A 26681-nucleotide genomic window follows, 5' to 3' on the forward strand; every position below is an offset into this window, starting at 1 on the left:
GAATAAACACAATTTCTTGTTGACTCGACTACGTGGAAGAGTATGGTCCATAGTCCAGACATTTGGTCTCTTTGGCCCCAGAACTAAATGAAATTGATAAATTCTCTGGGCTATTCCTCATATTCAAATGTATAAATTTCCATCCTATTGACAAAATTTATAACCACATAATGAAATTGACTTGAGACTTTATATCAGTCGACGTTTTTTTATTAATTTATTTATGATATTTTTTTCTATAACTAGCACTGTGGATGTTATTTTAGTTCAGCATGTATTCCATGCTGTTCCTAACGGTATTCGCGAAAGAGGCAAGATAATTGGACCAGTACGTGAAACTTAATTGCATTCATAAGCATAGGTTGGGAGGTTGATACCAGTCACATTCAACACCGCTACTATCCTATCGTGTGCCATGTTTTATGTACGTCCGACACCTCTAATATCGTCCCCAGAATTTATGGAAGACAGTTGGAAACAAAGCAAAAAGCTAAAGATGAAATGGATATACATCAGCACCAATGAAGTAATGAAGTGTTGAACCCAAGCAGGTCCTTGCTAGCAATTCAAGTGGCACTTAAATTCTCCATCCAACTTCTCAAACAGAGAGACAGGGAAGTTAATGAATATATAAATATAGTACACTGAACAGGAATACTGTGCTCAAGGAGAGCTGATCAAGTTTGTGGGACTACCAACTTCATCCACCAAGTTGTGTATTTCATAAAAATTACTGTATTAGCTACATAATTTTAGACGTCACGTATTAGCAGTAATTAGTTAGAGTGATAACGTTTGAAACCGGATTATCTTCACTCTAGGACTAAAATTCAACCTGTTGTGCAAATATTCTGATGCAACAAAAAGTATGTTGGAGGAGGGAGATCCACCAACTCTCATCAATTCAAGGCAACAATTAACGTGTCATCGTTTTCCACGACATCAACTTGACACCAGTGTGCCACATCAAATTATTGAGGCACCAGTGTCAAGTTGACACAGAAAAGTGTGAAATGGGTCTCTCTATTGGCTCGAGTGGACTACCGGGCTAGCCAATTTCAAAGTTGTGCTAAACTAAAAATACAAATTCAAAGTCACGTAGCCAACTGCCAACGCTAAAAACCGCAGAAGTCATGGGTTTATGCGTTTCTTACAAGTTACAACTTACAACCATGCTAATCTCATTTCTTACACTCTGCGCTGCTGAGTTTATGCATTACTTACTATATCCATGCTGATCTCATTTTTATTAGTGGAAACTGAGAAATGAATGAGCCTCTATAAATGAACACAGGAAAAAAGTGCTTGCTATATATATACATGTAACCTGTGTACCGGCCAGTTGTTGTAGCAACTTGGAAACTAGAGTCGCTCAGAACTGGTAGTTTTGCTTTCTTGGTAAATTAAAACTAGACTTCTCGTTACTTCCTTGCAGTTTTTCATGGTAATGTTTTGTTTATGTTCTTGAGTGGATCATTGTGGTTCTGGTAGTGATGGGGTGGTAGAATTTGAGTTTTAGTTACGTTTTGAGTTTTTGATTCTCAACTTTCTTTACATGATCAAACCTGTGTAAAATATATAACATTCTTTTGCTAAGAATGTCTTAACGGTTTTTTACAAAGTGGAAGTTCTAGGTTGTATTCTGAATTCTGTTTACTGATTACCAAACAGTTTTTTACTTCAAAAGATTTTGGAGGAAAATTTTGGTCTTTGTTTATGGATGGTATCTGGTGTTTGCATGGATTTTCTTTCCAGGGAAGAAATGTATGCTTTTCTTGGAAGTCTATAAATGCCTCCAAAAAGGAAAAGGAAAAGATAGAAATAACTTTTGATCTCTTCTTTTTTTTTCTTCTTTTTTTTATCATTCTTGGGTGCATAATAGGGATAATGGCTTCCCCCCCTCCTTTTCCAATTGTGCCTTTCTCTGACAATTTTTCCTTTATCCTTGCAAGTTGAATATGTTGTGCTCATTGTGATTGTTAAGAGTTCAAGAATCCATGTTTGCTCATCATCCATGTCTTTTATTGTTCTTAATTTAAATGTGGTCATTTTATCAACTCCTTTCATCTTGTGTAATTCAGAAAACCCAATTTATTTGTTAAATTGCTTTCATGGCGTATAATCTTCTGATAATGGAGTTTGTCATGTTATTTTGGCTGTCCAGGTAGTATAAGCTAGTTTGAGGATGAAAGTTTTTGCAGCTCAAGTTGAGAGTGGGCGTAAAGGCCGAGATGGGGAGCCTTCGGTTGGTCCAGTGTATCGCAATTTACTGTCCAAGGATCAGTTTCCTCCTCCAGACGTGAACATGGGAACAACTTGGGATATTTTCAGGTAATTAGATTGAAATGTTTACCCTGTGGTTAGTGAATTAATCGAAAAAAATTACTCTTTAGAGTTATATGATTCTTTCAGGGTGGTTTACCAATTTTGGATGGTAATGGTATAAGGTATTATGTGTTCTCCTGTTATGTTTTTCTTAGATAGCCTAGTGGTGTTAATATGCAGGGCTTCTGCAGAGAAGTATCCTGACAATAGGATGCTTGGACATCGTGAGTTCATCGATGGGAAGGTAATAAGTTTTCTTGAAGTCATTTTCTACAAAATATTGACTCCCAACTAACTCAATGCACTTTTGCGCTGTTTTTCTTACTTCGTTGGGTCTTTAGGCAGGGCCTTATGTGTGGAAAACCTACAAGGAAGTTTACACCGATGTTTTGCATATCGGTTCAGCTCTACGAGCGTCTGGTGCTAAGCCTGTAAGCGTTATGCCCTTCTGATCAGATTATGCACTAGATTAGTTGAAGCACATCACTACACTGACTTTTCTACCTACTTCTTCATTCAATGTGTAGGGTTCCCATGTTGGGGTTTATGGAGCGAATTGTCCTCAGTGGATAATAGCAATGGAGGTTTCTCAAATTCTTTCTTCTTTTCTTTTCTCTTAATTAGCAATTATTGTTGTGTTTCTATAATTTGATAAATAAGGTAAATTGATGATTGTTTGGATCCTATGCAGGCTTGTAATGCTCACAGTCTAATCTGTGTGCCGCTCTATGACACACTTGGTAATTCCTCAAGTTACTCTTTTTTCCACGCTTGTAAAACCACTTTCAAGTTCTTCCTTGTTTCTTTGATTCTCTAGGCGTTTATGAATTCCTTAGGTAAAACAAGTGTATTTTGATCGCTACATTGTCTTTCTCTCATTGAGTCTGGATCAATCTGCATAATTTTTTTGTGTGGACATCTCATCAATAGGCTTTCTGACTTTCTGTTAATAGTCTAATCGACTTCATATCTTTGGATGTGTTGCGTATAAACACTTGGGCACCCCTTCCTTGAAATCTGGTATTCATGGATGAGTTCTACCCATGCGCAGTGTACCGCAGGGATGGAATGGGTTTGTATCTCTAACCCTGCGTGGAGAGGGAGGGCCCTTTCCTTTAGCCCTGACCCTGAGGGGTAGTGTTGAAAGTCCCCCATTGCCTGGTACCTTTGGGATGTGTGGTGTACGTATAAACAATTCGACACCATTTCCTTGTAAGCCGGTTTTCATGGATGAGTTCTACCCATGGGTTTATCACTTTCTTGTTTATGCACCATCTCTTCCAGTAGGTGAGTGCAACCATTTATACGTTCTACCTGGGATTGAATACTGTCATCCAACTTACATTGTTGAGTCTTTGTGGTTCCTTTTCTTGCTTAGTTGATTCAAATGATTTATCAAAGATCTTGTCACTGCTCTGGATGCAGGGCCAGGGGCAGTTAACTATATTCTGGAGCATGCTGAAATTGATATTGTTTTTGTCCAAGACAAGAAAGCGAAAGAAGTAAGAATTCTTGATTTTCATTTCATTTTACCCTCCTTAACGTAAATTTACATGCTATGTGTAGATACTTATGAAGCTCTTTTCAATGTTAATTGCAGTTGTTTAATTCGGATTGTATATCTTCCGGACAGCTGAAATGTGAGCCCTGATGACTTTACAATTTTTTTGGCTAACTCCACCTTTGGATTGCTTTTCTGCTGACTTTTCCTCGATCTTCCTGTGTTACAGTGGTTGTTTGCTTCACTTCAATGCCAAAGGAAAATCAATATAGTCTATCTGAAGGTGGAATCAAACAGTACTCCTGGAATGAGTTCCTCCAGATGGTTAGTTTCCAAGCAGTTGTGTTCACTTGTGAAATTTACACAGAATTCACTAGTGCTTTCCAAGTAGTTTTGCTGCTGGAATTCGATTTGATAAAAGATAATACTGAATTTCAGTATCTGTACCATTTAGCTGCGATTGGTACAAAGCAGAAGATTGCAGGGTGACTTTGATTGTTCATGCATTCTGTTGTGCCTTGAGGGTTAGGATCTAGTTGTGTTTTGGTAAAAATCGCACTCCAAATTTATGGAAAATAGGGTATATTCCACAAAAAAATATCCGTAGTTCAGTGCATGGTCAGAAATTTTCAATTGCAATTTTCATAATCCAATTATGCACTGTGTATGAACTGAGATTGGGTGACACAAGTCTTTAATTCTTATCAGTTATCAAGCGTAAGTGTTTGAGCTCTCACCACATTGCCATATTTACACATAAGCCAAAAATTTGTATTATTGAGTGGACAATTATTATTGTTGGATTCCCTCTTGTGGATCTTGTTTTCTTTTTTCCCCCTCTTAGTCAATTTTGTGTACTTTTATATCATCAGGGAAAAGAAAATCCGGTAGACAATATAATTCCTCAACCTCAGAGCATCTGTACAATTATGTACACAAGTGGCACCAGTGGGGATCCGAAAGGCGCTGTTTTGACTCATGAAAATGTAGCAATGGCTGTAAGAGGAGTCGATCTTTTCATGGAACTGTTTGACGACAAGGTAAGCACACTTCTATAGTATCTGAGGAAATGTTTTGGTAAAATCATTCTTCTGTCGGCAGCATCCGCAATATTTTCGTATTTGTAATCAGTACTGAGTTCTAGCTAGGTCTGAAGAAAGACATCGAATGACGATTCCTCTCTTATGTGTCTGTAAATTAGACCAGTATGCTGTCGACGTTTATGTGTTTTATACTGACTTTTGCTCGTATTGCTATGATAGATGACAGTGGATGATGTCTATCTTTCTTTCCTTCCCCTTGCTCATATCCTTGATCGCATGATTGAGGAGTATTTTTTCCATAAGGGTGCTTCTGTTGGCTACTACCATGGGGTATGCTTTTTGAAGTTAACTTCATTCTTCCTTCTCATTTCTTCTTATGCATATATGCAGAATTTCAAGATCTTTTATTTCATGTTGAAGGATCTTAATGCTTTGAATGACGATCTAATGGAGTTAAAGCCAACATATTTTGCCGGTGTACCAAAGGTTTTTGAAAGAGTACATGAAGGTATGGAGAGTTCAATCCAAAGTATATTACATAGTTTTCTGCTCCGGAGGTATTGAAATGTGCATATGGTGTCGATAAAGTACTTGTGGGTTTCAGGTGTAATGAAGGCCTTGGATGAACTTCGTCCACTACGCAGGAAGGTTTTTGATATTCTGTACAAACGGTAACTTTCTCTTTCTGCATAAATTTGCATATACAGGGTGCAAAATGGTAATATTGTTTTCTTTCTTATTGTTACACAGTAAGCTCAGTTGGATTAATTCAGGCTACAAGCATAAAGAGGCATCTCCATTTGCGGACTTACTTGCGTTTCGTAAGGTTCGTAGTCCTCTGGCTGTCCTGTTTTTGTGAACTGAAATGAGGTTAGATACTAACTTAGAACTGCTTCCTTGAACGTTCCTTTCGGGTCTAATGACATGGAATCTTTTTCTTGTGGTGCTCACTGTGAAGTAGTAATCCATAAACCTTATAATAGTTTTCTAAAGTACTTATTAAAGTAATACTCACTTGATCGACATTCCCAATATTAGTTTCCTAAACCGTAAATATTCTGGGTCTTGTCATTTTTTTGTTAGATTTCTTCGGCTATTTAATTTGCGTGGTCCACTCAGGTCAAGGCCAAGTTAGGTGGCCGGGTACGCTGTATAACATCTGGAGGCGCACCCTTAAGCTCTGAAGTGGAAGAATTCCTAAGAGTTACTAGCTGCGCTTATATGACCCAAGGCTATGGTAAATAATCTACTTTGGTTGTGTCAACAGCATAAACATGTACCTTGATATAATTTACAAATGGAATCTAGTGCTATGATCTGCAATACTTTTTAAGATAGATTACAGGCAGCTTTAACGTAGATTTCTCTTTATACTGAAGACTGTGGGTCATTTCAGAGAAAACCTATTTCAGAATTTGGAAGTAAGAGGTCCAAAACTCAAATGGACCTATACCTTTGTTTCCTTAGAAGTTTAACCAACCTAATTTATTGAACGTATTGATTCTCCAAAAGAAAAGGTGGCCAAATTCAAATCAAAATCTAAGATTTCTTCTTGCTCAAGTCATGTGTATTCCTTAGCTTTATGTTGATTATATTCCTTAGTTTATGTTGTACCTTCACTAGCTCTACTTTATTGTTGCCATCATCGACTTTTTTGTTCATCAGGGCTTACAGAGTCATGTGGATTGTCCACCGTTACCTATCCAGATGAAATAAGCATGGCTGGAACTGTCGGTGTCCCGTCAGTATTTACTGAACTGCGCCTCGAAGAGGTCCCAGATATGGGCTACGATCCGCTTGGGGATCCTCCACGTGGTGAGATATGTTTGAGAGGGAAATTAATTTTCGCAGGGTACCACAAAAATCCAGAACTGACGGAAGAAGTCTTAAAAGATGGGTGGTTTCACACAGGTGTGTGTGTTTTCTATCGCCCATGTACCACATAGTATTCTTTATATGATATATATCTCTAGAAAATTGTGTTTATCCTGATGTTTGCCCTCTTTTTGGATCCTCAGGAGATATAGGTGAAATACTACCCAATGGGGCTGTAAAAATCATTGATAGAAAGAAAAACATTTTTAAACTCTCTCAAGGAGAGTATGTTGCTGTTGAATACTTAGAAAAAGTCTACAGCTTCACCTCCATTGCTGAAGATGTGAGCATTTCCTTTTTAATTCTGTCAAATTTATTGATTTATGAGGTTTAATATGTTTATTTTGATAAGAAAGTCTCTAAACTGTTGCTTTGTTAATCTTCTTTAAGATCTGGGTTTATGGGGATAGCTTCAAGTCTTCGCTGGTGGCAGTTGTCGTGCCGCATGAATCAAACACCATGAAGTGGGCAAACTTAAATGGCCACAAGGGTTCCTTCCATGAACTATGTTCACTTGATCATCTACAGGAGTATATTCTTCTTGAGCTTAAGTCCACAGCAGAGAGAAACAAGGTAATTTTGATACTTCCTGCAGTATGAATTATGGTTGGAATACTGTAGCCATCTTAGAGATGCATATTGGAATTTATGTCACATTGAGTTATTAGTGTTATACGTACTTCAGTATATCTGGCCTATATTTTGGCAGTGAAGGCCTTGCTTGACCGCAAATATTAAAATACCACTGAATAGCAAAGCCATTCTTTATTTTTATCATTTCTGGTATGAATTGCATATCTTTGCATCCGCATAAATGTATTCTTTTTAGTGCACTTCATCTGTCATAGGCTAAACTATAGTTTATTTTTATATCCAAAAGAATTTGATGCCTTCCTTGTGATGCCTCTTCCCTCCTTCCCTCACACAACCATAATTCAATCGTCATAGTCGTAACAAACAAGTCATGGATCTGCCACCCCTGATAAACTAATGAGAAAACAACTGGTAAGAATTTCAGGCTGTAACATGCTAGAAAAGCTTTCCTTAGGCCAATTCTCGTTATGCATTGTGTATAAATATCTATTATATTGGCCAAGCCCTCATCATGTTTAACAGAATACATGGAAATTATTGGATTAAGGGGTAGGGTTAGTTAGCTTTATATACCTAAGCATCTACTTGTGTTTCAATCCAGTTGAAAGGCTTTGAGCATATCAAAGGAGTTATTGTGGAGCCTCTACCTTTTGATACCGCTAGGGACTTGGTGACTGCAACCTTGAAAAAGAAACGAAATCAGCTGCTTAAATACTATAAAGTGAGCAGATGTTGTCATTTCACATTTTTTGGGTTTGCTTATTCTTCATTTATTGGTTAAGATGCTAATCTAGCTTATTCAACTTTGTGTAGGTAAAAATTGATCAACTCTATCAAAGTTTGGCCAGTCAGAAACAAGGAGGTGTCAGAGCTATTTGATCCACTGTCATTTTTGCCCTGATTATCCATTACAGTTGTTGACTGATTAGGTTTTGGTTTGTAGTAGATATGCGAACTTCATACATTTTGTAAGATAAGGTCATTGCAAGCATCTTTTCAAGTTCCTTTGATCTGTTCAATAGGTATTGTAGGATTGAAAATTGGTGTAGAACCAGATCATATCAACTTGTACTGGACCAGTTTTAGTATGCTCGAATTTGCTAACGACCTGGTATTTTATTCTAATATACTCATTTGATGGTGTTTCAGCACATACAGGTGAAGGTACATAGTCGAATGCAACTTCAGGAAGAATTTGTACTGAGAAAATTATTTTCTGACAATTAAAATAGAAAATTATTCAGAGCAAGAAGATTGAAGGGATGGTCCAGATTGAATAACAAGAACAAGTTGTGAGCCCGAAAATCCTAAAATTCATAAAAGCAATAGAAGCAAGTTAACTCAAAAAATAATTGCACCTGGATTATGTCTTGTGAAATTGAAAGTATGGAATTGAATTACCAAGTTCAGGTTGATTTTCAGAGAGCCACCAGAAAGCGTTGTAGTAATCAATATATATAATGGACAACAGCAAAAATGAAAGAATTGAACGCTACGTTGTGAGCTTGTGAGAACACGTACTGTAAAGGTTCTCCAACATCACTAAGGATTACATGGTGGAGTGTGGGCTCTCTACCCTGCTGTGTACAAATGCAGGCCTATGAGACCACCAGTGATTCACTCCCTCAGGTAAAGCCGTAGCCCCTCTCTCAGGACACAGGTCAGCGCCAAAGTTGGCTTCCCTCCAAGTACTAGTGAGGAGGATATTGGCTTTGCACTCGACCATTCTATCAGACTCTGCCTTACTTTCCAGGCAAAAGTCCTCATCAAAGACCATTAATACTGAGTAGTTGAGAATGCTCCCAGTGACCCACGTCAGCCGGTCACAGCCCCCCTTGTTTCTCTCATACTGACACATCAGATTTTTTAAAATACTGAGTAGTTGAGAATGCTCCCAGTGACCCACGTCAGCCCCCTTGTTTCTCTCATACTGACACATCAGATTTTACCTAAAAAAATGAATTCTACCCATTTTTTTGGCGATTTCAATTCTTCGTAGCCCAAAATACATAAAAACCCAAAATAGGTAAATAGATAAAAATCTCTTTCTTAAATCTTATCTTATCTCCATTCTTAAACAAAACGAAAGCTCTCTTCTTCCAAAATTAAACTACTTCCATAATTGTTCAGGATGATAGACTCTATACACAATTCTCTCTCGCCCGAAACCCTTTACCATACAAGGACTCTACTTCCATCCAAACAGAATTTCACTACATATATCATCATATGACTTCATCTCATAATCTCACAACTCCGTTGCTTGAAAACAAAACAACCTCCATGAAGAAAATGAAGCAAAAAGTTACTGGACATGGAGCAAACACGATTTTTACCCAGAACCATCATTCTAAAGTTGGCAAACTTACAAAACAGCACTATCCCAAATTGGTCATCGTTTAAAAGATCGGTTTCTAGACCGTTCAAGTAACACCCAAGAGTTAGAAGTCGAAAAAAAAAGTGTTAATGAGATGAAAAGATGTTTGTCTTGGTGGGATTTAATATGGTTAAGTTTTGGTTCAGTTGTTGGTACCTTGGTATATTTGTTTTGACAGTCAAGAAGCTCATAATCATCTTTGCTATTGTTTTGTCGTATGCAATATCGGGTTTATCTGCATTGCTTTACTTTTTTGTTATCTTGAATTATTTGTTGAAATTCATTCTTTGGTGGTTCGTTTTCGTTTCTTAGAATTGAGTTAGGTGATTTTGTTGCTTTTATTGTTCTTTGAATTATTCATTTAGAGGCGAGGTTGGTCTTTGGGGTTTAGCAAGATCATGGACTTCTTATTTTGCAATATTTATTAATCGTCACCTGATTCATTTCAAGGCTTTCATGTTAAGCGGCGTTTGCGGATGGATTTAATTTATTAGACCCACTTTTGCATTCTTTGTTTTATGCACTTTATCGGCAATTCCAATGTTTGGTTCGCGGAAGACATCGCTTCTTAATTGGATTGATGCTATGCTTAGTGTTGGAATTATTGTGTTTGTGATAATAACCGGTTTTGTTAAGGGTGATGCCTCAAATTTATCTCCTTTTTTGTTCCGTATGGAGCCGGAGGTGTGTTTAAAAGCTTCACCGTTTTGTTTTAGGCGCATTAATTGGTTTCGACATGGTTGCTACAATGGTGAAGAGACTAAGAAACCTTCGAGGGTATACCCATTGGATTGATTGGATCAATGTCGATGATTACACCGGGTTTATTGCTTAATGGCGTTGTCACTTAGTATGCTGGTGAAGTATAGTAATATGGATGTAAATGCTGCCTTTTCGGTTGCCTTTAAGAGTGTGGGCATGAATTGGGCGAATTACAGTGTCTTTTGGTGCACTGAAGGGGATGGCTACAAGATTACTACGGGATTAATGGTGGGAGCACTTGGTCAGGGAAGGTATACTAAAATTGCTCGATCACATATGATTCATTACATGAGTTCTCCATTAATGAAAATGGATTTTATTTGTTTTAATTTTTTGCAGCTAAACAGAGTCTTGCTATTACACGTTCTGGACTCTAGGCTGTCCCAGGATCTCCCTTCAGACCTTCAAAAGCTTCGATGCAAGGTAAGTTCCAGTCTTATATATTCACTTCCATAAGTATATATAACCATCAATTTTTTTATTTAGTACTAATTAAGAGCCTCTGCTTAACATGTTTAACATCTAATTTGATTTCAAATACATGTATGAGAGACATCCGTATTTTTATAGTTCTCTAATAGATTCAAGTAGAATCTAGAAAGAGAGTGTTTTGATCCAAAGATCAAACACTTTGGTTTTATTTTTGGATGGAAACCGAGTTGGCCCTTCCTCGGTTTCAAGTTTTGTTTTGATATATATGAAATGTTCAGAGTAATATATATAACATTACATTGTTTGGTAGGTGGCATTTGAGGTCCCGCAATTTACCACACCAATTGTAGAACTTGGAAACAAATTGGCGAAAGGATAAGAAGCAAGGGCACCTACATAGCTCTCCATCTATGCATGGGAAAGGGCGTCTAGACTAGAACCGGTTGCCTTAAAGGGCTGAGCCATAAGTATCATGACAGAAACTTGCTAGAAAGGAGAGGAAGAAGAAGAAAGTGTCCGAAACTTGAGGAAGTGAAGAAAAAGGCTTTGGAGTGAGAATGATGAGACCGTGATATTGAAGGGGTTGATTGAGTTTAAGAAGAAAGGGAAGAATATGGGTAGTGATTTAACCGGGTTTCTTGATTTTATTGAGGGATTAGATCTTGATGCGAATAGTGATCGGTTGAAGAGTAAGCTTCGAGAGGTTGAAACGAAGTATCGAGTAGTAGTGGGGGTTTACTTAAAAGCTCATGAGGTGAAGTTGTTTGAACCAAAAGCAGATTTGGGGTGAAGAAGAGTGGTGGCATTGTTGATGCGGGAAATAATGGTGCGGGGATTCGGTTGTGGAAGATGGGAAGAAGAGGAAGAGACGAAAAAAGTGCTAATGGTTTGGCTTTGTAGAAGAAGGGTCATACTCCGATGGTGAAAGCAGTAACTAAGGAAACCCTAACTTCTTAGCGGATAGATTTTTAGGTTCGGTTCCAGCCAAGATCCAGTAGTACTATTGTTACAACCTATTCACTTGAGAGACTATTCTCTACCCCTTACCCACTATTCACCTCGTTCACTGTTTTCCTCCTCCTCTTCTCTTAGGTCCCTCTCACTCTTTAGGTTAATGAATCCGCCTCCTCTTTTTTTCTCTCACCCACTATTCCCCTTTATACCTTTCTTTCCATCCATCATAACCCTCCACCTGTCCCCCCCATCTCGCGGTCATATTAGCTCCATGTGTAGGGTTTCCGTACCGCGGCCCCATGCTGTCAACCTGATCTGGTGGATCGCAAACTTCGAAGCTACGCTGCTTCGGCCCAACTCACTATTCCTATTCAGTTGATACATACTGCCACTTCTGGATGCCCCTCGAGTCCGCGATAGTATGTCGATCGAGTCGTCGAGCCCCCCTACGATAATCTTTTTCCGTAGCCTTCCATCTTCCTTTCACACCTGGATTCACGAGTTCCCATGTGACTACAAATTGACCGATTCTTGTGCCTCCACGCGTCCTTCATTGGCTGGTTCTTTTTGGTGTCCCCTCGATTTCAGCCCCCCTCAAATTACCTTTTTACCCCCTCCTCTTATAAAAAGCCCGCTCGATTGTTCTTCTCTCACTTTGCCTTTCTCTTGCCTTTCAGTTTCTTTCAACTTCCCCTTCTACCTTTCTTCCTATTTTTCAACACTGGTTGCTCTCGTGATTGCCGTGTCTTTGGTTGCCTCTGTGGGAATTCTTACTCCGGTTGCTTTTCTCCTATCTCAGGTTGGTTTTCTCTTCTCTCTAGCTCCCTTTACTTGCTATATTGGCCATTTCTCCTTGGTTCTTGGCGTTAGAGTCTGTTCATTTTCCCTTCCTTCTCCGCCTTGTTGTAACTATGTGTCTTCCACTCCGATCACGATGTCGACAGCGAGATCCGCCACCTCTTCCTCTTCCCAGTCCCGTAGTCGTGCTTCCCCCCCTCTCCCCGACCAGACCGAGGCCCCTTCAACCTCTGGACAAGCTTTTGCCCTCCCGCCGCCTCCGCCGCGCGGCCGTAGACCTAACCTTGAAGCTGTTAAAGCGGCTTATGGAATACCCGCTGACGTCATCCTAGAGCATGTGCCTGACCTAACTCACTTCTCCCACCTAGTTCCTTACAAGCCGGGGTGCCTTGTGGCCACGGTAGGACAAATCGTTACCGGCCTGCGATTGCCCCTCACCCGCCTCGATGTCGAGGTGTGCAATCACTTTAACATCCCCCCTTGCCAAGGCATCGGCAACTTCTGGAGGGTCATGTATGCTGCGAACCACTACAACCGTTCCGAAGTACCCAAGATAACGGTTCGCGACATGACCGCTCACTTCTTCATCAAAAAGAGCACCAAGGAGGTCGGTGTCGGCTATCACTCCTTCTGCGTCCGTCCTAGGAAGCGCCACTTTATTCTTCGTATCACTTCCTCTGACAAACTGTGGCACCACTACCCTCTTTATATCTCAGGCAACTTCCTCTCCGCAGATCTTCCCTCTGAACTGAACCTTAAACACTTGGCTTTTCTTCCTAGTGGTGAGTCTCTCTCTTTATCTTCACCCCCTAGGTGCATATCTTTTGTTTTCTCAACTGACTTGTCGACCCTCTTTTTCAGGTTGGCGCCCCGACTCAAAGTCGCGACCTTACGACAACATTTCCTCCACCACCTTTCAAAAGCTCCGCGACTTGGGACCTGCTCAAGCCGTGATACTAGGGATTGACCCTGCCACCGCTACCCCTCTATTGGCCGATCCCGACCTGCGATCCATAGGGAAATACTGCGCCCCCTTTTTCCGTCCCCCTCCTCCCAAAGAAAGAAAACCTCGTAACAATCCACCCACCAAGGGAAAACACCGTACCACGAAACCCCCACTCCGCCCGAAATATGCTCAGAAGGACCCTTCTCCCGCCCCTCCCCTACTCCTTATCGATCCCTGACCACCTGGGAGGACCAATACTCATCCTCTCACTCTCCTTCCACCGCCACTTAAGACTCAGATATGGGTGCCCACAAACGCAAGCTCTTTGACAGCGACTCGGATGACGATGTCGTCCCCATTACTGCCCCCCCTGCTGCTGCTCCCTCCTCTCCTTCCACCGCCTCCAAACGTTCACGGCCCTCGGCTCCTGAAGAGGGTCCCCCTGCTACCCATGCCCCTCCGCCTACCGCCTTCAGCGGATGCGCCCCGAAAAGAAAGCGGCTCGGACCGAAGGGGGCCGCGATGCGTTCCTCCTCTCTTCCGCCCCACTTTCAAACTTCGTAACCGCCACCTAACCATCAACGACTCTGCCTTGGAAAATCAAGCGGTGGCTTCCTCCCTATTCTTTGGGTCTCATCTCCCCAAAGACATGGCATACGCCGAGGGTGGCAACTTCGAGTCTCATCGGACCTCATTCTACACTGGCTGGGAGAAGGTAACCCTCTCTTTTCATTCTAGTGTCTCCCTTCCCTTTCTTTGAGTATTCTAACTTCTATTCTCTTCCACAGATGAGTTTGGACATCTCCTTCATGATCCGCAGCCTCTTTGGTGCCCGGGCGCGGATCGATGAGCTGGACAAGGAGGTCGCCCAGCTGGTAAAGGATAAGTCTGCCGCGGAAATGGACACACTGAGGGTCCAGGATGAGCTGAAAGTTGCAGAAACCGCCCACCTTGCTTACATGGACAAGGTTAATGACTGCTTGAGTAATCAGTGCGAGACCCTCCAAGCAACGCATGCCGCTGCTCTGGATGCCCTCTCCCAGAAGCATCAAGAGGAGGTGTCGGCTCTTCTGAATCAACACGAAGCTAATATGGACGAGCTCCGGGATAGCTTTAGGGCTCAGGCCGAAAAGAGGGTGGCCAAGAAGGTCAAGGAGGAAATTGACCGGCTCACCAAAGAGGGTCGTCTCCTTCCTGAAGCCCCTGCCGCGGCTCCACTACCCGAGGTCTCCGTGCCCATCCCGGACTCCCCTCCTGCCATGCGAGATGTCGCTGCGTTGGTTTCTGAGGCGATAAATGAAGCGGTAGATATAGTCATAGCCGAGGCCGCCGAGTCCGTGGTCCGAGAAAGCACCGCAGATGGAAATTAGCTTGTTTTTTGCCCTGGCTAGGCTTCCCTTGACACTATTTTGTAACACTACTTTTGCTACAATTTTTTCTGTCTTTCCATCCCCTCTTGTTGGGATGTTTATATTATGTTATGTTTGATTGTCTGGGGTGTTTCTTCTGCTACTCTTACTCATGTGTGAACAATAGCAAGACCCTATTAGTGTATTCGACCCCATTGGTAGGGAATGTTTGATTTGCTTGCCCCACGCCTAGACCCGGCCTCCACCGCTTTCTCTAACTCTGGCAGGCACTCTGCCTGCGGCGCGTGGAAGCCTCTTTGCTTCCGTTCGCCTTTATCCCATATAAGTCCGGGGCAACTCCTCTCACCCCGGCCCTGCGGGGAACTCATCTTCGCGAGGCACCTAATTGTGCCTCACTAAAGTTTGGACCTCTCGCCCTTGGAGGGCTCACCCCCTCCCTTCCCTTCACTCTGAGGGGCAAAGAAAACTTAAGCAACAATATTTAACTCAAAAGTGCTACGGTTTTATATATGTACAGATAGCTCCAACCATTCCCCCTTTCCCCCCTTACATTTACTCGTGAAATTTTTTCAGCAACCTTACATTCCACGCCTATCCACATCTGTGCCCTCCACAGTTTGCAACCTGGAAGTGCCTGTTCCCCCCACCTCGATCACCACATATGGCCCTTCCCAGGTCGAACCCAATTTTCCTTCGCTGGCCTTCTTGGTGCTGGGTGTCACTCGCCTAAGCACCTTGTCTCCCACCACAAATTTCCTCACTCTCAATTTCTTGTTGTACTGCCTTTGCAAGCGGCGCTGATACTCTTCCAGCTTGACGCGAGCCGTGTCTCTCCTCTCTTCCGCTAGATTCATGTCTCTGGCCAGGATGCCCCAGTTTGATCCATCAGTTACAGCCGCGGTCCTAGTGGTTGCTGCCACCATTTCCATCGGTATCACGGCCTCTACTCCATATGCCAACGCAAAAGGGGTCTCCTTGGTCGAGGTCCGCGGGGTTGTCCGATACGCCCAAAGCACCCGATTTAATTCGTCGGCCCAGGCCCCCTTCTTGCCTTCCAGTTTTCTCTTAAGATTGTTGAGTATGGTTTTGTTAGAGGACTCCGCTTGTCCGTTCCCTCGGGTTGTAGGGGCCGAAACCCTGTTTGATATGATATGTTTGCAGAAAATTCTTAACCCTTGATCCCGTGAACTGGGTTCCATTATCTGCAATGATAGTGTAGGGCACCCCGAAACGGCATATGATGTTTTCCCACAAGAACTTGATCACTTGCACCTTTTTTACCTGCTGCAATGGCACCGCTTCGATCCACTTCGTAAAATAATCCGTCGCGGCCAACAAGAATCTCCTTTTACCACGAGCCATGGGCAGCGGTCCCACTATGTCAAGGGCCCACATTGCGAACGGCCACGGGCAAGACACGCTGTGCAGCGGCTCTGCTGGGGCCAATATTAACTGAGAAAACCTCTGGCATTTCTCACATTTTTTGGCGAATTCTACGGCGTCTCTTTTCATGTGAGGCCAGAAGTAGCCTTATGTTAGCAACCTGTGTACCGTTGTCCTGCCTGCCGAGTGGCTCCCACAGTCCCCTTCATGCAACTCACTGAGCACCTCTTGAGACTGTTCCGACCCCAAGCATCTTAACAAAGGTCCATTGAAGTTCCTCCGATATAATTCCCCTCCCACCAGTACGTATCTACGTGATGTCTATTCCAGCTTTCGTCTTTCTCTAGGGCAAATCCCCTCACCCCCTATCAAAAACCGTTTGATTGGCATTATCCATCCATCGTCACACTCCGCGGTGTTCATCACTCCCCATGCCTCCTCGACACTCGGCCTGTCCAACTTCTTCACTTGGAGGGTCCTTTCCTCGGATCCCGGCATGGCCGCCGCTACATACGCCAGAGCGTCTGCATGGCGATTCTCCCCACGATTTAAATGTGCAAAGCGGATTCTTGCGAACCTCGACGCCCAGCTTCGCAAGACTCCCAAATATCTCGCCATCCTCGGGCACCTCGCTGTGAACCCTCCATTTGCCTGGCATACTACCAAATTAGAGTCGGAGTATACAACGAGTTCCTTCACCCCCAGACCCTCGGCCATTCTCATGCCGGTGATTACCGCCTCATACTCTGCTTCGTTGTTGGATGCCGCGAAACCCAATTTCATTGTCAGCTCTAGCCTGTTGTTGTCCGGCGTGACCAATACTACCCCAATCCCGCTGCCCGCATCCGTCGCGGACCCATCCGCGAACACTCTCCAACCGTTTCGTTCATCCCATGGGTTAAAGCTATCCGGCTCCTCTTCCCTTTCTGATTCCAAAATCATCTCCTCCCCCCATGTCGGATCCTCTGCGGGAAACTCTGCCAAGAACTCCACCACCGCCTGAGCCTTCTCCGCTGTTCTCACCTGATATTGGATGTCATACGAACTTAGCATCACGGCCCATTTCAGCATTCTCCCCGACTTCTCTGCTCTCAAAGCCTGCTTCAGCGGCAAGTTCGTGACCACGATCACTGCGTGGGCTTCAAAGTAGGGCTTCAGCTTTAGAGCTGAAAATATCAAAGGCGGGGCTTTTCTCCACTCGGCGTATCGGTTTCTGCGTCCAACAACGTCTTACTCTGGAAGTATACTGGCCTTTCTATCTTATCCACTACTCGAACGAGGACCGAGCTGATTGCATAATCTGAGACCCCCAGGTATAAATACAATTTTTCTCCCTCTTCGGGCCGCGACAACAGAGGCATATCCTCTAAATACCTTTTAAGATCCTGAAATGCCTGCTCACACTCCGCCGTCCATCTGAAATCTGTGGTGTTTCTCAACAATCTGTACAGCGGCCTACATTTGTCGGATGATTTTTATATGAACCTGTTGAGAGCCGCGACCCTTCCAGCCAACCGCTGCACCTCCTTCACTGTCTTGGGTGATGGCATCTCCACCAACGCTCTTATCTGCTCCGGGTTGGCCTCTATACCTCGCTGTGTCACAATATACCCCAGAAATTTCCCTGTGGTGACTCCAAACGTACACTTATCGGGGTTGAGTTTCAAATTGTGCGTCCGTAGTATCTGAAATGTCTCCTCCAACCCTTCCAAGTGCTCCTGTTCGGTCATACTCTTCTCCACCATATCATCAATGTATACCTCAATGCCCTTTCGGATCTTGCCCTCAAACATCTTCTCCCCCAAGCGCTGGAAGGTGGCCCCCGTATTTTTTAATCCAAATGGCATTCTGGTATAGCAGTATGTGCCCCCCTCCACTACGAAGGCCGTTTTTTCCTGATCAGGCCCATACATTGCCACCTGGTTGTACCCCATGGATGCATCCATAAATGAGAAGAAACTAAACCCCGCCGTCCTGTCTACCAACTCATCCACTCACGGCATTGGATAACTGTCCTTCGGACATTCTGAATTTACGTCCGTGAAGTCCACACACATCCGTACCTTTCCATTTTTCTTCGGCACCGCGACCACATTGAGCAACCAGTCTGTGAACTCTACCTCCCTTATTATCGGATTCCTTCTGCATATTTGGGCCTCATGCTTCTCATCTTCTATCTCACTGGCTTCGCATCCTCCCTCATGTGCAAGAGATGACACGCAAACTCCGGATCTAACCCAGTGACATCCTCTATTCCCCACGCAAAGACGTCTCCATTCCTCCTCAAGCATTGGACCAACTTATCCTTCCATTCTCCTGTAAGACTCGACCCTATCGACGTGAACTTTTCCTCCTCGCCCTCTCCCAAGTTTACTACCTCTATCTCATCTAAAGTCTTGGGACCCTCCTCGACCTCCCCTCCCTCCTCCACGGCCCCGCACTGTAATTGCTATGCTGGCCTCTTTCTAGAGCCCGTCGACTCCTCTTCTGGTCCGCGGGCCATCCTCTTGATTGTATTCTGATGACTGTTCTTGGATGCCACCTGATCTCCGCGGACCTCATATATTCCCGTTGGAGTGGGGAATCGAATAACTTGATAGTAAGTCGACAGCACAGCCTTCATCTCATGTATCCATCTCCTTCCCAAGATTGCGTTGTATTGAGAATTGGAGTCGACCACCATGAACCTTGAGAATACTGTCACGGGCCCCGTTGTTACCGGCAGCAGAAGTTCTCCCATCGGCTCTGTCACACTCCCATTGAATCCATATAAATTCGTCCGCGGAGGCCTAAGTTGCCCCGGGTTGATCCCCATCTCCTCAAGAGCTCCACTGAATAGTAGATCCACGGTGCTACCGCCGTCTATCAGGACCCTTTTGACCACATAATTGCCCATCGCCACTGTAATGACCAACGCATCCTCGTGTGGCGTATCCACACCTCGGAGGTCTGCCTTGGAGAACGTGATTTTCTCCTCCCCGCTCATTGAACCTGCTCTGTATCTCTGTCCGCTATGTGTCTCGTTGACCTGCTGGATACTCGCCAACCTTCTAACCTTATCTCGGTGGGCATTGTGACTCAGCGCTTCCCCGCTGAAGATAACATTTATGGTCCCCAATATCCGTCCCGCGGTAGGCCCGGGCTCCCGGTTTGGGTTTTCCCCCACGAATTCCCTCAACATCCCCTTCTCTACTAACCTCTGGACTAACCATCTCAGGGCATAACAATCATCGGTTTCGTGATTGGGCACTTGGTGATACTCACAGTAGGGTTTGTTTGGCATTTCCGCCGGAATGGTTCGCGGACCTTCATATCCCTGCACATTCTTAATTAGCGGTAGTATCTCACTCAATGGTTTCACCAACGGGACGTGCTCCACCTCGCGGTATGGCTTCCGCTCCCTTTGATCCCTCCGCGCTATCTCCCTTCCTCTTTCTGGCCTCGAGGACTGTCCGCGGTATCTCTCCCCGCCCCGGCTATTTCCCTCGGCCTTTCTGCGTTCACCCCCTTTCTCTACCGCCGACACTGTCTTGGCTCCTTTCTTCGACTCCTTCTGCATGGTGTCTTCATATCTTATATACTTCTCTACCCTCGGATATAACTCATGCAGTGTCGCTATCTCGTTCTTTGCCACGGACTGGTGAACTGCCGTTCCAGGTCGCAGCCCCCTTTCGAATGCTATGACCGCCGTCCTAGGGGTGTAAAAACGGCCCTCAAGCCTTCGGCCTGCCCGACCCGACCCGGCCCATAGACAAAAAAAGCCCTCAAATTTAAGCCCGCATGCAATTTGAGGGCAAGGCCGGCCCGACCCTCATGTTTTGAGGGGAGGGTAAGGGCCTAGATATGGAAACATGAGGGCGGCCCTCAGCCCGACCCTCTAAAGCCCTCACAAAGCCCGTATTAAGGCCCTCACAAAGCCCGTATTAAGGCCCTCTAACTGTAAATATTTATCCTTTTGCTTTGCAAATATTTGAAGACTAAAGCAAATATAAGTTGTGATCAAGAATCAAGTACAAAGAATACTATGAAGCTTAATGATGCATTTAAACAATTCTCTTGTTGTTTTGCAAACCTGTTTTTGGATTTGTTTGAAGTATGAACATGTCCTTGATGGAGGTTCTCTCTCTTGTAATGAATATATTGTTAAAATATGTGAATATATTATATAGGATATAGCTGTATTATATGGATATATCTCTATCCTATAGAATATATTCATATATTCTATTGTATATGTTAATGAAGTTTGATAGGTTTTCAAGAATTTTTGTAATGAATATGTTAATCAGTTATTGAAATCTGATAAAAACCAAATATGTTAATGAAGTCTGAACAAGTTGCATTCAAGAGTTTTGAATAATTGACAAGTTGTACAGCCCGGCCCACAGTTTTCTAAAGGGGGCTGAGGTGAGGGCAAGGGCAGTATAATTCAAGTGTTGGCCCTCACAGGCCCGACCCTCATAGCATAAGGGGGCTGGGCCAGCCCGACCCATTTTACACCCCTACGCCGTCCTCTCATCCAGATTCTCTACCTTTAGGGTCTCTGCCTTGAAACGACACAGGTATTCTCTGACCGATTCCGCGGACCTCTGTCTGACGTTGAATAAGGCCGCGATATCCACAACCCTCCTTTTCTGATGTATAAAGTGCTCAACAAACGCCTGCTCTAACTCTTGGAAATTGGTTATGCTCTTCGAAGGCAACCGGTAGTACCAATCGGAAGCTCCACCCTTAAGACTGGCCGGGAACATCATGCACCATAGACCATCATACCTCGCCTCTTGCCAAAGAGGCATCTGCTGTCTGACATGGTGGATGTGATCCGCCAGGTCCCCCGTTCCATCATATCTCTCGAATCTCGGCTGGTTAAAGCGTTTTGGTACCTCCGAAGCCCATATCGCATCTGCAAGTGGGTTGCGGTTCATCCCCGCCACCATTTGGCTGGCCGCGCCCGTTTGGCCCCTTGTCTGATGAAGATTCGCCACTCTGTCACTGTTGATCATTTGTTGCACTTGTTCAGCCGTTAACCCTGTCACCGGATTATCCACCAAGGTTGGTCCTTGTTCCCCTTCGTCCTCCACCTTTTCATTCTCTGTTTCTTCCCCTGTCTCTTCCTCTGTCCATTCCTCCTCCCTCTCCTTCTCTCTTCTCAGCTCCTCGTTTTCCTCCCTCAACCTTTCAATCTCTTCCCGCATAAGCCGCGTCTCCTCTTCTACTCTTCCCTCCTCTCGTCCTTCTCCTTCTTCTACCTCCGCTTCCGGCATCTGTTCTGGGACCCTTATCTTACGTGGCCTACCCGCCGCCTTCTTTGGTGCCATTTCTTCTCTCCCCACAGACGGCGCCAGATGTTACAACCTATTCACTTGAGAGACTATTCTCTACCCCTTACCCACTATTCACCTCGTTCACTGTTTTCCTCCTCCTCTTCTCTTAGGTCCCTCTCACTCTTTAGGTTAATGAATCTGCCTCCTCTTTTTCTCTCTCACCCACTATTCCCCTTTATACCTTTCTTTCCATCCATCATAACCCTCCACCTGTCCCCCCCATCTCGCGGTCATATTAGCTCCATGTGTAGGGTTTCCGTCCATGACCCCATCTTTGTCGGCGATCGGTGGATCGCGAACTTCGGTTTCGCTTGCTCGCCCAAACTCACTACTCCTATTCAGTTGATACATACTGCCACTACAACTACAATCTCAGATTCCGGTTGAAATATCGGGAGATTCGCCAGCGGAGATTCAGAGGCGAATGAAGAGTTGCAGAGAATCTGATGGCAAATATAGCGAATCAAGAGCAAGCTATGTTTAAGAAAAATAGTGATGAAGCTTTAGCTAGAGCGTTCAATGCTGATTATTATGTTCATCGGAATATACCTGAAAAATCAGTTCCAGTACCGGTGTCGACAACCCCACCGCCGCCGTACATGAACATTACAACAGGTGGGTATCTAATACCGTCACCAGCTGGAATATTGCAAACTTCGACAGCGGTACAACCGGTTATTGGACAAGTAAGTCAAGGTTATTATGCAGTTCCACAAGGTGGTTACAGGGAACAACCGGTGGTTTTGGTATTACTGGCCTCGCTATAATATATTTTTGTTATTGTCTCTTTACTTGACTTTTGATGATTATGGCTTATTATTTTAAAGACCCCCTTTCAATTTAGAAGTTTCAAGATATTAGTATTCATCGTTTTGATTACAAACTTGAATTCACGACTCAAGATGAAATGAGGAATATATAAATCTGCAGACATTTGAATCTCTCTCTCTAGAATATATACTATTTAAATTTGGAGGATGCAGTCTAGGGGGGTACTATTTATTCATGCTCAAGCTTCATAGTCTTCACGAGTAATCTGATATCGATTTATTGTTTGTTAATGCAATGAGCTTCCTCGCTGATCTTGGTGAAGTTTTACCATTTTCTTTTACTTTTTGATGCAAGTAAGTTATTTTTTCCCCCTTAACTTGCTCTCCTTTTTTTAACCTACATTTGTCATTTTCTTACCTGTTTAATTTGAGTGATACTGTGAAGGTTACAAGGTCGACTTCTACTTCTTTAGATGTGAAGAACGTAAACACCCCAAGTCATAAAATTGCATCAAAGTATACACAACGCGTGCTATACGATCTCCATGCACAAACCGTACCCACACTCTAATTAGCACAACTGATGATTACAGTTCCATTGCCAAAAACACTAGGCATGTTTGTCGATCACCTGTGTGGCTATGCGATGTTAACTTGGGCCTTGGGGGCCCACTTTGTCCACTTGATAATCATGAGATTGCTATCACTGTAGCTACCTATGGGTGCAGTACATGGTGCCCAATTGTCCATGCAAAGGGGTACTGCCAAGTGGCATAACACTTCCGCAAACATGTGGAGTGTAATGATTGTAATTATTTTGTACTGTACACTATATCGGTAGCTATTTGATGGCATATCTGTTGTGATGCACAAATCTAGCAATCTATTAGAGCAGCCAAGTTTCTGCATATAAAGTTTAAGCCAATCTTTCATGAACCCAGCAATATGTAGTGTCTCTGAACTAGGGGGTATAGATGGATTGGATCCCAATGGTTAAATTCATTGGAAGCTCATTTTGCAGTAATTGATCAGAGGTGGACGTAGTGTTATATGCTAATGTTATTAACGAATAAACTAATCTCCCATAACGGCTCTTCTTTGCGGCTGCTGCAGATGTGGAACACAATCGACCTATTCGGATTTAAATTGTGCTCGAGCATACAGGTGAAGTTTTCAATTATTTTTGGTTTTTCTTCCTTTTGTTCTTTTTTGCCCAACACACTTGTTTGTGAATGTAAGTAACTTTGTGCAATGCGATTCAAGCTTATGACTAATTTGATTAATTCTTTGGGTCGACTACGGTTTTGCTTTTATCGGTTTTCAAAACAGCAAAATACTCAGTCCTTGGCGAAAAGCAGCCAAGAGAAGCGTCTTCGAAACCGACAAGATTGAAGATTTGGTTACTCACGGAGATAAGAAAGAGACTGCAGTCAACATTGGGTATGAGTGGTTTTCTTGCCGCGATTCGTTTTTTATGGTTATCCTTAATTCCTTATACCACTACACTTACCTTCATAAAGAGTTCGTTAGTACATGCTAACCTTTTTTTCACTAGAAAACCATGGCCAAGCGGATGGACCGTCGATACTTAAAATGTATGTTCATTATTGTATTTATCGTCCTGAATATCTTTGTTTCTTCGTGTAGGTTCGCATGCAGTTTACTTCGGTATGACATGAAACAATTCCATTTGAGCTTGGATGTCGGAACTAAATATGAGAATCAGAAGGTGCACATTGTTGAGTACCTAATTGTTTTTGAAATGTCATTGTGACTTTGTAAGGATATATAGAATGAATACCATATTTGAGTTGGCGTGATTGCTTTATCCTCTGGTCTAACGAGGACGGTTGGGTCCTGCTTGCCAGAAGAAAATGCATGTACGTAGTGTTAAAAGATGATTGATAATAAATCAAATTCTGAATTTGAACATTTGAAAAGGAGAGGACCAAATATTGAAATAGAAGCTAGCCATGTTCCTGTGTATCACTGGATGGGTTTCAAAATTTTCTACTTTAGATCGGTGGACATTGTGATAAAGAAATGACAAAACATTGAAATGGTGGCTATGAGAATCTGATAATTGGATCTACTTTCACTTTTTTTACTAAATTGGTTTGGTCATTACCTGCAGATATGAAGGTAATGACATGAAGGTTTGGTCATTACCTACAGATATGAAGGTTTGGTCATTACCTGCAGTAAGAGAGAGAAAGTGAAGTAAATAATTCAGTGACTTTAGGTGATGACAAGAGACATGAGTACAGTGATCAGACTCAGGTACTGATGTCAAGCGTTGTATTAGATATCACTGCATGGAACACTATTTTATATCTCACTCTCACGAGGGGTTTGCCGTCAGTCAATTACTGAGGTCACCCCATGTACTCGAACCAAGTCCAATCCAATTGCTCAGGGAAGTACTATAAAAAACAAAGGAAAAAGCATCCACACAATATCATCACTACTCTTTTGTAAAAAAATTCTATTACAACTAAGATTAACTGACAACACCCTGAAACTCCAATGAAAATTCAAATCATGGACATAGGCAACAACGATTGATATAGTAACTAACAGTCTTGAGCAAGGTTTGAGAGCTTGCAATCCCCTTCAAAAAATATTAGAAAAACATAAACCCTTCAAACAAAATATGCAATGAATCAGTAGCTATTAATATACATATATTATTTATTCAAGTGGACTTTAGGTTTTTGAGTAATTAGCTATCTATGTAGCAAGTCCGGCCATAGGCCGGGCCAAATGGCTAGTTACCAAATTAGTATTTTGTTTAAATTGTAGATTAGCTTTATATGTTGCAAAGAGACAATTATATAGGTTTCACTAGATTATTAGATTATACTCACGTGGGAAACGTCTATGATTTGGTGAACAACATGAGGCACTAAATCCCTGGCCTAGTCGAAGATTTTATCAAGGGGAAGGACGTTGTAGTCAATACATACTTCCGATATTCCCAACCATGAAGAGAGCGTTGTTTTCAGCATATGAGCGCATTTTAAAACAACTGTTCGACATATTTGTTAGAACTTAGTTTGAAGAAGTAACTTGTGTCATTTGATGGGGGAACATTTGATAGGAGACATGGTAACAATAGGATGCAAAAAGAAAAAACTTGTGGAACAGGGCAAAGTGACAAACTACAAAGTAAAGTTGCATATCGGGAAAATCCCAGATAATTTTTCCGTGTTTGAGGACTACCCACGTAATCAAGGGTCCGGTTTTCCACAAGAGTCATAGCTGTTGGTGCATATGTATCATAGTAATCCGGAATTAGAAATTAGAAGTTGCCAAAAGTATGATGCCAAAGAATGAACGAATAGTGATTGCCTCAACAATTTCATCTATGTTGAAATATTGTATCGAACGCATTGTTCCTGTTAATGGTTGCAAACCACGAGAGTACCTATAGGCAATAGCTTTTGTTTGAGAAGAGCTTCCGTCTTTGAGCAGAGCCGATTGCAGATACAGGATCAAAGAAACCCATCGTTGCTTACCGAATTGCAAAGGGCTTTCACTGGAACTGAAATGAACTCTATCTTCTGTTCAAGTCGGTATCTCCTACTTGACGTTATGGAATGGGATTGGAAAGGACATTGACGCCATACATTCGCTTCCATGCCGTATGCGGCATTAATACAGGACTCAGTATCGACCCTGGAAGAGGGTTCACAAGGAGCGGATGGTTGATCCCCATTTCCTACAAACAAGTTTGGCAATTATAGAAAGCCTAGCTAAAACGATCTCCATTTATCACATCATGACTAAATGTATACTCAATTATTACAACCTATAAACTCACTTGTATTATCGGTCTCTCTCTCTCTCTTTCTTTTCTTTTTCTCCTTCCTCTCCTTTTTATCTTCATTTTCCTTTCTAACTTCCCTCCTCTTCTGGTTCGTCGATCTCTGTCCATCCATTGTCCCCCCTCTCTCCACGTATCGCGGCAGTTATCTTGCAATTATGATTCCGCTCTCTCTCTCTCCACGTCTCGCAGCAGTTCCAAAACAGTTAGGATACCGCGGATATGATCCCATGCAACCTATTCCCCCATACTATACCGCATCCGGTCCAATTGTCACCACTAACCTCCTAGGTCATGAACACGACCCATACAGATGCCCTCTCTCGGTCTTATTGATGGTCCGCGAACAACTATTGGGCCGAGAACTAACATTTCTCATCTCATACACCTTTCGCAGTGTA

General features: G+C 43.0%; 3 protein-coding genes, 1 long non-coding RNA gene and 1 pseudogene across 7 annotated transcripts; 3 read left to right on the plus strand and 2 right to left on the minus strand.

Moving 5' to 3' along the window:
• Window positions 1-1124: 1124 nt before the first annotated feature.
• LACS1 (AMP-dependent synthetase and ligase family protein) lies at window positions 1125-8489 on the plus strand. Of its 4 annotated transcripts, none has more exons than XM_086579939.1 (20): window positions 1125-1398; window positions 2165-2331; window positions 2506-2569; window positions 2667-2756; window positions 2853-2909; window positions 3017-3065; window positions 3751-3827; window positions 3926-3965; window positions 4056-4150; window positions 4699-4866; window positions 5089-5199; window positions 5290-5377; window positions 5474-5540; window positions 5620-5695; window positions 5989-6106; window positions 6535-6780; window positions 6888-7027; window positions 7135-7317; window positions 7940-8059; window positions 8152-8489. In XM_086579939.1, exons 2-20 carry the CDS (start codon window positions 2186-2188, stop codon window positions 8215-8217), a joined length of 2001 nt encoding a protein of 666 aa, XP_086436065.1. In that variant the 5' UTR covers window positions 1125-1398; window positions 2165-2185; the 3' UTR covers window positions 8218-8489. The 4 variants fall into 4 exon arrangements, with proteins under 4 accessions (XP_086436065.1, XP_086436068.1, XP_086436066.1 ...); XM_086579942.1 differs by having other exon boundaries at window positions 1253-1381; XM_086579940.1 differs by lacking the exon at window positions 1125-1398 and adding an exon at window positions 1818-2072.
• A 235-nt stretch (window positions 8490-8724) lies between these two features.
• Window positions 8725-14977, plus strand: LOC147480848 (cationic amino acid transporter 5 pseudogene; annotated as a pseudogene).
• A 1704-nt stretch (window positions 14978-16681) lies between these two features.
• On the minus strand, window positions 16682-18294 carry LOC147480849 (uncharacterized). The gene is made up of 2 exons (XM_086578758.1): window positions 17846-18294; window positions 16682-17573 (listed from the first exon to the last, which is right to left on the minus strand). The coding sequence occupies exons 1-2, from the start codon at window positions 18292-18294 to the stop codon at window positions 16682-16684; spliced, it is 1341 nt and encodes a 446-aa protein (XP_086434884.1).
• A 515-nt stretch (window positions 18295-18809) lies between these two features.
• On the minus strand, window positions 18810-19919 carry LOC147480850 (uncharacterized). The gene has a single exon (XM_086578759.1). It carries the CDS (start codon window positions 19917-19919, stop codon window positions 18810-18812), a length of 1110 nt encoding a protein of 369 aa, XP_086434885.1.
• A 3899-nt stretch (window positions 19920-23818) lies between these two features.
• Window positions 23819-24386, plus strand: LOC147480851 (uncharacterized). The gene is made up of 2 exons (XR_015204267.1): window positions 23819-23894; window positions 24102-24386. It is a non-coding gene; the product is annotated as an uncharacterized LOC147480851 (long non-coding RNA).
• The last annotated feature ends 2295 nt before the right edge of the window (window positions 24387-26681 follow it).

This window comes from Coptis chinensis, chromosome 8, assembly GCF_015680905.1.
Source record: "Coptis chinensis isolate HL-2020 chromosome 8, ASM1568090v1, whole genome shotgun sequence".
Taxonomy (NCBI): Eukaryota; Viridiplantae; Streptophyta; class Magnoliopsida; order Ranunculales; family Ranunculaceae; genus Coptis; species Coptis chinensis.